The 10,311-nt window shown below is 44.0% G+C and overlaps 1 protein-coding gene across 2 annotated transcripts in view; it reads right to left on the reverse strand.

Moving 5' to 3' along the window:
• Positions 1-4,674: 4,674 nt before the first annotated feature.
• The window catches only part of SERPINE2 (serpin peptidase inhibitor, clade E (nexin, plasminogen activator inhibitor type 1), member 2), a 10,501-nt gene continuing 4,864 nt past the window's right edge, over positions 4,675-10,311 (reverse strand). For both annotated transcript variants that reach the window (XM_009325054.1, XM_009325053.1), the window contains 5 exons: positions 8,154-8,352; positions 7,907-8,007; positions 6,814-6,900; positions 6,185-6,268; positions 4,675-5,356 (listed from right to left, as the gene is read on the reverse strand). In XM_009325054.1, the coding sequence (XP_009323329.1) occupies positions 5,319-5,356; positions 6,185-6,268; positions 6,814-6,900; positions 7,907-8,007; positions 8,154-8,352 (509 nt within the window). In that variant the 3' untranslated portion in view covers positions 4,675-5,318. The remainder of the gene's footprint in view (positions 5,357-6,184; positions 6,269-6,813; positions 6,901-7,906; positions 8,008-8,153; positions 8,353-10,311) is intronic.

Below are 10,311 nucleotides of genomic sequence, written 5' to 3' on the forward strand. Positions count from 1 at the left end.
GCCAGGGGCGTTTTGCAGGAAGGTCCAGGGGGGGGGGCACGGGTCTGTGCTGCCCAGGGGCACGCACCTACCAGCGAGGCCTTGAACAAGGCCGATGGCAGCAGCGTCCTCGCCTCGGCCGTTTCGGGAAGGTGGAAGAGCCCAGGTTGGTCAGAGGCAGCGCTGCCTTCCCCCCCACTCTCCACCACCTCTTCAGATCCCAAACCAGCCGGGGCAAATTAGTCTGGAAGTGAAACAAACGCTGCCTGTGAACCAAGGAGACGTGCCCAGCCCTTTGGTCTAGGGCAGGGTGGCTCACAGCCAGTGTAATTAAGTGATGGCCACAGGTTCCGGGTGCTCAGTGCCCCAAAGGAAAAGCATCTGATTCACTCCCTCTGTTGCCCAAATGCCCTTCAGGAGCTGGCACACTTAATTACAGGGAACTTGGTGCATCAGGAGCCCAGATCCAATATTCAAGGGAGATGCCATGGGCTTAGCAGCCAGGAAAGGCTTGGGGAAGGTAACCCTTGGCTCAGGGCTAATCGTGCATTTGGCGGCACGTTGGAATGGAAATGTCAGCATGTTAATGCACGTACATCCCAGGCAGGGTCCGATCTTTCAGACTGTAACAATTATCCCCACCACAGCCCTGAAAGCAAAAATGGCATCCCTGGGCACTTCAGTGTGATCTGAAGGACAGAGGGGACTGAAGGCAGCGCAGCACCAAGATAGCTGTGTTACCACGAGCTAGCAGCATCCACCCGACACGACTCCACGTCCCTGCAGCACACAAAAAGCATCATTAGTCAAGAGCTCACAGAAAGTTGTCATCTGGTAAGTGAACAGTGCCCACTTGGCCATAGCAGCAAGCCTAGCAAAGGACGAGGAGGAAGGAGATCTGCACGCTGCCATCAGCTTCAGCCCCAGCCTCCCGGGGGAGAAGGGCGGACTGCATCACCCTCTGCTGCTTCTACCCTCAGGTTCCCCTACTGCCTTTGGTAGGGGCTTGTCTCCTCTTGGGTGTCACATCCAGCACACGAGACTATCACAGCCTCCTGGCACCACAGTAATAATGGAAATTATTAGTGTTAGACAGGTTTCAACCACTACAGGTAGTAGTAGCATTACTAATAATACACACAGTTTAAATTGATGGGGCTAAGCTAAAGGGCTTTCTCTTTCTTTGAAGCACAAGGGAGAGTTTTTAGAACATTGCTTACACAGAGGTATTTGAATTTCTTTCTCTTTTTCATCTTTATTAACCTGTTCTGCTGCTTGGAGGCAACACAGCCATGTTTTTAAAAGGAGAGGTTGCTGTCAGAAGAGGGCTGCCAACAGGGAATGCGGTGCGATGCCAAGGGATGAACAGCAGTTATCCCTTTACATGGGCTGAGGATCCGGCCCCTCCCCACTCTGTCCAGCAAACAAGATTTGAGAACTACAAGGTGTTAATGAAATGTGGAAGTCGTAAAAGAAAAGCAGCCTTTTTAGAGCTCTCTGAAGTTATGAAAACAAAAGTTGAGACACAGCTTAGCAGATTAATAGCCTGTTATTTTTCCTGTTAATTACTTCATGAATAACCACTTTCTTCATTACAAGTCTGGCTCAGGAAACATACGGCGAGTTTTACCAAACCCTTCCTCCCTACTTAGTCTCTAGGCTAAAGCAATTGTAACCACAAGCATTTTCCATGATCATTCCCAGCCCAGGGCTTCAGTCTCATATTACTGAAGAGCAAACAGTCTCTCTGGGCTTTCCACCTCAGAAGTTTACAAAGGAGGTGTTACCTCCACTTTTAAAGATGGAGAAACTGAGGCATGCCTAGGGAAAGCAGCCAGCAACAGCAGATGGAGAATGAGATCGTCCAAGCTGCAATTCTGCGGAGAGTTACGCTCCTGCTTGAAGTTACTGATCCATCATTAAGTTATGAGCTTTCCACACTCAGTCTCACTGCCTCTGTTCCTTCCCAGCCCTCCTCCTGCCCTCAAGCAGGGCGCAGGGCTGCCTGCGACACAGGGCTCAGGGACCCAAAGCCACCCGGGCTTTTCCGTGCAGTGAAGACAAAAAGTTCAACCGTGAAGCAGTTGGGAGTAAAAGAGGAATAGATCGAAGCAGACCCAAGCAGCATGAGCATTCACCTTAGGCTTGATATTCCTGGCACCAAAGATTAAAAAAAAAAAAATTAACAGACAACCTCTGCAGATTGCAGCCAGATTCCCCAAAGCCTTTCAAGAGCAGCTAACAGACTGCTACAGTAAGGGTTAATAAGACTACAGTAAGCGCAAGCCTAACACTAAAACATCACGCTGAACTCTAGTTACTCTGTCGAGCAGGACTGGAAATTTGATATGAATCAACTCCCAGGACTGAAGAGCACAGACAGCATTACTAAAAAGGAAGTTTTTAGCAGCTAACCTAACCCTCTCCTTCCCAGGCTCTTATTTCATTTCTCTTCATTCTGACCTCCTTTACCCAGTTTATAGGCAATACTATCAGCATCTTATTTCAAACCTGCTTTAGTCAAACTTTTCTTTCCCAGCACTGAAAAAAAAAAATACTGCTTAGGAGTGTCAGAAGTGGCAGAGCTGAAAAAACCCTTTTTCTGAGCGGTGAGGTATTTCACCCGTGTACTGCAGAACCCTGAAGCTCCCAAGTAGCTGCTACGTGTGACATTCCCCATCAGTTTGCCCAGAGCTCAGCTCGGGCAGGTAGTCCCAGCCCCATCAGGCTGAATAAGCCCATTCACGTTTGCCAAGCCACGCTCTTCGTTGTCCAGCTTTGACCTGGTTGGGAGAAAAAGAAAATACCCACAGTTACTCTTTGTTCAGTGCTCTAAGCAATCATCTTATTTTGCAAATTATTTCAGGACTAAGAGAAGGAACCAACAACTCTTTGCAGAGAAACTGTGCTAAGGCAAACCTGAAAACTTAAGTCACTGCATTTTTTTTTCTTGCCCAAATCTAATGCCAAGCCTGCTTGCTGCACAGAGCACACACTGCTGCTGTGTACGTGCCCTATGGGAGTTCCATTTGAGCGCCAACCCCTTAATATTTGAATTCTCACCACAAACATCAAATAGAAGCAACTGCAAAATTAATTCTCATACGGCAATTTTATTTTGATATCAAAATAGCAATACTGTTACTCTGAAATACAATCCCACACTGCTCCAGAGCCCTAAGGCGGCACCTTGCACCCCAGCAGTCACTTCTCACACACACATCGTTCCTTCCGAAGTCCAGCTCAGATCCTAGCTAGAGAGAAATGTTGCCTCACAAACTATATTTCTGCAGGAGAAACCATAGCCAAGCTAGACGCAAGACAAACCAATGCAAGTGTCACTGTAATTGTACAAAACTCAGTAATAATTCTGTTATTACTTTTGCTCCTTACCTCCATGAGATGCAAGGAGTTTAAGGCAAGCCTGGCTAGGCTAGCCAGGAGAGCTTTCCTGCTCAGCACCAGAATCTTTAGTTACATCAGACACATACTTAGAGGTTTTTGGGGGTTTTTTTTTGGTTTGGTGCGGGTTTTTTCCTCCTGCCTGCATGGCTTACTGTCTCTTCAGTGAGACAGCAAGAGAACTAGATTGTGCTGGTTTCTCCATTCACCTTTTTAGAGTCGAGCGCGGGAGACCTAGCCCTCAGCATGCAGCACCACAAGAAAGCATGCAGCAGGAGCACTTCTCTCCCAGCTTACGAGGGTTTGGTGGTAGGCAGCCAATACATCCCCATAAAAGACAGCGAGCCAGATTTATTCTTCTTGATGTTTGCAGTAATCAGCTCAAGCAGGAAAAGGAGGCCAGCAGTTAGAGCCAGACATCCTTCCTATAGAGCTGTTTTGTTACTCCCCACCCCTTTACTAAGTTAGTACCTGCGCATTATCTGTGGCAGTATATTATGAGATCTCATCCTGGGTTTTGTACTGGGTTAGGACTGGCCATCCATGACACATTCAGGTATTTTCTGCTGGAAGCGTTTTCACTTCATCTTGTATTCTTACCTGACAAGGAGGCTCAACGCCCATTCATCCTCCAGCTTGTGGATACATGCAACAGTCATCTACTTACACCAGGGCTGAGTCTGTCAAACACTGCAGGAATTTCTCCCCACAGACCACCATCCATCAGCCAACCCCCTCTCACTGCAAACGTGCCCTTAAGAGAAGCAGCTAATATCAAAGATTGACCTTCCCCATCCAAATCCCTCGGTTGCCACAGGAGCAGTACAACACACTTGCAAACAAAGAGCCATCTGTGACGAGCCAAAAGGATTTACTGCTTATCTTTTGAAGAGTTTTGCACTCGGGCAAGTCCTGCAAGGGGCTGAAGACATGCAAATGTGCATATAACCCACACCATAGGGAGCAGGAGGAAAGGCCCCGAAGGTGCATTGAGATGTCCTCACATGGTAGTTTTAGCAGTAACTTGGGTGTAGCAAATACAAAGAGTTTGCTCTTCAGATACTGAACCTGTGGATAATTCATCCACAGCAGAATGACTTCAGCAGAAAAGGCAGTCAGCAGCAGGCAGTAAAAAAACCACAAACAGAACAACAAAACCCACAAAACCAACCACACAACAAAAAAGCTCACAAAACCACCCTTCTTTCACCTTCCTTAGAAGGAAGTCTCAAACAAGTACTTCGCAGGGCTCTGGACCCAAATACCCATCAGCACATCCATGATCCACAACACTGACTGTTCATAATGCAGTTTTATTTTTTCCTTTGTACAAAAACAAATATAAAATTTAAATCCAATAGAAAGTGTATACTAGCAATGACAAGTTTACATTACAATAAGACAGGACAATGCGATGTGTATCTAACACCACATTAGTTTTAAAACTCTCAGTGATACATGCACTATATAAAATAAAAATTGCTAGAACTTTTCATCTATTTCTACCAAGAATATCCAGGTACCAAGATACTCAAGAACCAAAAAGTAATCTTGATAGGCGGTATCTACAAAATTAGACCTTTTCCACACACAAGAAGAAACCAACATTAATAGAAACATTTAACATTCTTTGTTAAAATCCTCTCACAAAAGCCATACATAAAATTCTTAGTAGATACAGAAAAAGCTCGTAAGTTTGTTAGCATAGGTAACCATTCAGTAGTTTAGAGAATCTTTTAGACATTTTGAAGAGATACTGTAGTTTTCAACCTGTATTTTTCCCCACAAAGCCAGAACTACGTCGACTCCTGTTTCAAAACCTAGTCAGTGGTTAAAACTAGCTCTTGAGTGAAGTCAAAGAGTAGCGTACAAAATATTTAACAGAACAGGGGTGTGTCACATGAGTGTTTACTTCTTGAAGAAAGTCTTTTCCACATTCAAGGTTTGTTTATTTGTCCCATAAACAAGATTGTACCTGAGGGATGAAACGAAAACAAGGATTACCATAGTCTGTAAATACAGTTAAAATTTTCCATGAAAGCATAAAGTCCACAGAGCGCAGCTGAGCCACCCCGTCAGAGTCTTGTCTACCCTCCCTCAAGTTTGTGAGCCCAGGGACGCGCATGTTTAGATAGGTGGCCAGCTCCTATTTCTAGAGACACACAGTTCTGTTGATGCTCTGTGGAGTCTCAGGATGGGGACTGCTGCCAGGAGCCTACTCTTCCCCCAGTGCTGGCAGCTGCATCTTGTTCCCTACTAACTAGCATATCTATCATCCACATGTCACTGCAAGAAGTAGATAAGTTATTCAAAGCAACTGGGGCAGCTCTGCTCTAGGAGAGTCAACCCATACTGCAAAGAAGCCACGATCACCGTGTTTGAACCCTCGCTTCTGTTCACAGCAGGCTGGGGCAACACCCTAGAGATCCCCGAAGCCCCTATTCTAGCCTTTGCCCTAGCGCTATTTTACTGTCCATCAGGAAGCTGGGTCCTGTCCACCAATTCACTATCAGTAACAGAGTTATTTCCTTTCCGCTCAGGGGAACTACGAGTATTAAAGACTGTTCTTTGGTACCCATGAACCTGCCATGCTTGTTTCTGCTAACTTGGCAGCCAACGCTTGTATTTTTTCCTGTTCCGAGCTGTATTCCAAATAAAATAATCTAATATTAAAAGGCATAAATATACTTGCAGGATTTTTTTTTTAAGCAATAGTTATTCAGTAGCTCCAGATTTCTTTTGTCTCTATTGCATAGCTGATGTTCAGCTTCTAAGCAAAAAAGTTCATACAAATGCTGCTTACCTGTAGGATTGTGCCGGATGAAAAATACGAACGGCCTGTCTACTATGAACCAAGGAGGGGATGACCTGGCTATTAAAATTGCAGCTTGCAAGAAAGATAAGGTTTAAAGTTAGACAAAGCAAGTACCACAACACATTAGATACTCTATCAAAGTGAAGTTTCCCAGTGTATACTAGAAGCTTACACAGGTAGAGTTAAATGCCTAAAACCTACCAACATGGACATTTAAAGCTGCATAGGTCGCATGTTACTCTTCTAGGAACCGTACTAAAAAGACACAACACAAGACCCACAAAGCTGGAAGGAAGTCTTGGGCTGTCACCCAAAGGACAGAGTAGCTTAGTCCTCTGCCACCTGGATAGCCAGGAACATTACATTGGTGGCCAAAGTGTTAGCTGTTAGAAGACACTTCTAGAGAAGTAAGCCTGTTTATATTTCTTAGGGTGTACCAATGGTCTGATCAGTATTGGCAAGCTGGGATTCTCCTGAGAAGTTACACAGAATTCATCAACTGATCTGAAGTCAGAGCACATTCCTGCAATGGTCTCCAGGTGGGCTACCTTTGCTTAGTGGTATAGCCTTCTAAGACAGTTTTCCTGAGTCTAACAGTTATCAGCACAGTTGCTTACTTGTTGCTGCAGAAGCTTTGGTTCCATCTTCGCTAACTTCAATTTTTGTCTTTTGCAGAACGTGAGATACATGAAGACCTTCTGTTCCTGAAAAACCCAAGGGGAACTCAGTAAAACTAACTGCAGGAGTCCTGAAGTACCTTGTAGCTAGCAGCTATGATAGCATGGCTAAGAATAATAAAAGCCGCTACAATCCCACTAAAATCCTGAAGTTGCAGTGAAGGACACTACTGGTAATATCTTTGAATACACTCACTAAGTTAATAATTACAAAAAACAGGGAATAACCTATCTTACTCCTCCCCATTTACTAGGTTTTCTTATTTAATGGTTTAAGTTAGCAGTGTTCACTTGCATTTTTAGTTTTAATTAAACAAATGACTAAAAAAACATGCTATCTGCATCTGAGTTACACTCTCATTTATCTCAGTGTCGGGGGGAAAAAGCACTTAGCAAGACACCTTGCTTTCAATGAAACACAGGAATTTGTTTTCAAATTAAGCCAGCACAAGGCAGGCTTTTTTGTTAGATGTCTCTGTAGAAGCTAATCAGGAGTTTAATGGAAGCAGAGAACATAAGTAAGATGACATTTTAGAGCCGTGAGTTCAAAAATGTCTACACCCCATTTTCAGATAGTAATATTTACAGCTGTGATTTGGTCCAGTCCCTTAAACTGGGAATTTAATCCTTGAGCTTTCCTACAGCTCAAGGAAAAAGTCATTAAACACATACTTGAGGGAAAGTTAAATACTGCAGTTGCAGTATTTGTTACAGTCTAAGGTATGGTATTGTTAGAAGTCCTGCCATAGATTTTTAGACAATGCTTGAGACCCTCAGGTTGTAATATCAAATCTTAAAGAAGCAGACCAACATGATTTACTGCTGTAATGCAAGACAAGGGGGAAAAAGCCACTGCAGCATTCAATAGAAGCAAGCAGCCATGCTTGGCTGGCTACAAAATAGAACTTAGCTCCAATGTCATGGTAACACTTACCCAAGACAAAACAGACAACTACATTGGTAAAACAGTGCTTTATTCAGCGCCAGAAGCTACGAATAAGGACCACCATGGATTCCAAAAAAAATAACTTACTTGTTATTTTTGCAAAGTTTGCCTTTGACTGGTCAAACATATCTGTAATACCAAGTGCTTTCAGAGGGTCCTTTAAGTCTGTTTCTGCTACTGCTGTAAATCTAGCAGGAACAAACAAAGAAGAATGCATCGGTATTATGCAGGAAAGTTGCCTTAAGCACTCTGATTCTCCCATATCAGAGACGATATACATACGTGACCCCAAAAAACATTCCCTGAAGGGGAAATGGATTATATTAGTACTTACTTAGGTAAAATAACCTGCACTCGTTTTGCTACCATGGTTGTCATCCAGCTTCCTATTGTTTTTGTGCTGATGTGGGGAATGATAGCAGAGAGCGGCGTTGTGCTTTCGGTAGGCAGAGCAATCAACATGCTTATCATTTCACCGTGGTACGGCAATTCAATGATGTTATACCACAGCTCATTTGGAGTACTTGTAGTGCCTAAAAAACAAGCAAAGCTAATGAGCCATAGTTCTTACAGCCTTAAATCTCTACTTTACCTTTAGACACCTACTGCTGTAAGAGTCTGTTAGAAAAAGCTTTGCCCACATCTTAAAACTGACTCTAAAAAGTCACAGACTGCCTGCCTTCCTGCTAGGCAACCCTTCAAAAGTGGCACGGGCTCCGTACAGATGCTACTTTGACAAAAAGCGCAGACAGGATCACACCATGAAGCAAATACTCATTCGAGTTCGATATGCCCACTGTTTCCCAGACAAGCCTCATCAGCTCAGAGTGGCAAGCCAGCTACGTTGGAAGTCACCAGGTCTGTGAATCAGCTGGATCTCTGCTTCAGATCTCAGCTGTACCAGAACCAACTGAGCACTGAGAGACAAAAAGCAAGAAAAAGCAGCAGACTATCTTTCCAAACTGAAGAGATCTTGTAGACAAAGCCCTTTTTCCTCCAAGAGTTACTGGAGGAAATTGACTCAAACTCCTGTTTGAATTGAATCCTGTAGTCTGTTGGATTTCCTTACTAAGCAAGAAAATGAAGTATCTCATCAGGAAGCAGTCTTAAGTCCCTCAAGGGAGTGGAGAGCAGCCACTTCGAGGCAGTGCAGGAGGCCAATTAGATGAGGAGGAGTGAGATAGCAACGCCTCTGAGTTACAGCAAGTGCCGGGAAGACTGTCTTTGAGCAGCCCTCTCCTCCAAGTTCGCTTTGGTTACTGTGGGATTTCTGGCATGTGACTGGGAAGCAAATGCTTTTTATAGGAGTTTCAAGTGAAAACTTGTCAGTTTAGCTACAGACAGGTTTCTGGGAAAGTTTTTGGATAGCAATAAGATCTTATTTTCTTTCCCCTTTCTTCATATAAGCCTGCACTTGTCAGCCTAAGCTGAAAATAGACATCTTCATTAGAAATTTAATCCTGTTGCCAGGGCCATGCAACCTGCCTTGACTGAGCTCATGTTGCTAGAAAACTGGTAGTATTGCACTTGTTTTACAGGAATTGCGTCAAGCTTGGCAGTTTGATTATTTCCTTTTATTATGACAGTGGTTCTCAGACTAGGGCCTACAGATCAAAATACTGGGTGCGTAAGTCAGCTACAGAACAGTAACAAAAGGTAAACTGTCCAGCAGCGAAGTACTACTATCCTGTTCTGCTACGTGCTACTATCATTACTGCTGAGGCGTATCAAACAGGAGGGGATTTCATCTTCAACTGATGGGATTTAAGATGCTTAAGAAATTTCAAAGATCCCTTTGCAAGCAATAAGATAGAAGCCCTGTGTTAGGATGTCCAGAGATACCCAACCTAAAGTGAGCCTTAACTCGGCAGTATTTCTCTTGTTCCTTTCTAGCCTCAATAGCTTTTCTAGCTTAAACACAGGCCAACATAATGGAGTTGTTAACCAGTATCAGAATCAAAAGTCAAAAGCCTTTACGATAATAGGCTTGCTAAAGCCCGTCTTAAGTGCTGAACTTCTTTCAAACTCCACTGACAAGTAGTAGTCAGTGCAGTACGCTTCCCCACCTCCCCCAACTCACACTTTCAGCAGTTATCTCAAAGTATTACATTACCTCTGCTCCAACACGTGGGTTTGGGACAGAAAGTTACAGCTGTTTACTTCAACACAAATCTACTAATATTAGTTGAGCACCACTGACAGTAAAACTAGGCATTTAAAAGCACAGCGGGTCTTGTTTTTTGGATTTATAGCAAGCTGTATTCTCCAGCCTATTTCTCAGACTGTATTTAGCACACATGGAAGCAAGTTCCAGGCAGCACTGCTCTCTCCTCGGAAGGATGCAACAGAAGACATTCTTTTATCAAAGCTTCAGTCTTACTTTGACCAATAAAATCCCCATAGCACTGCAACGCTGAAGCTCTGAAGTATGTTGTCAGTCACATGGAGCTGCCTATGTCAGCTCTGAGAGTCTCTGACGGAAGTCTGGCTGA

The sequence above is a fragment of the Pygoscelis adeliae genome, unplaced genomic scaffold, assembly GCF_000699105.1.
Source record: "Pygoscelis adeliae isolate BGI_AS28 unplaced genomic scaffold, ASM69910v1 Scaffold155, whole genome shotgun sequence".
Lineage (NCBI taxonomy): Eukaryota > Metazoa > Chordata > Aves > Sphenisciformes > Spheniscidae > Pygoscelis > Pygoscelis adeliae.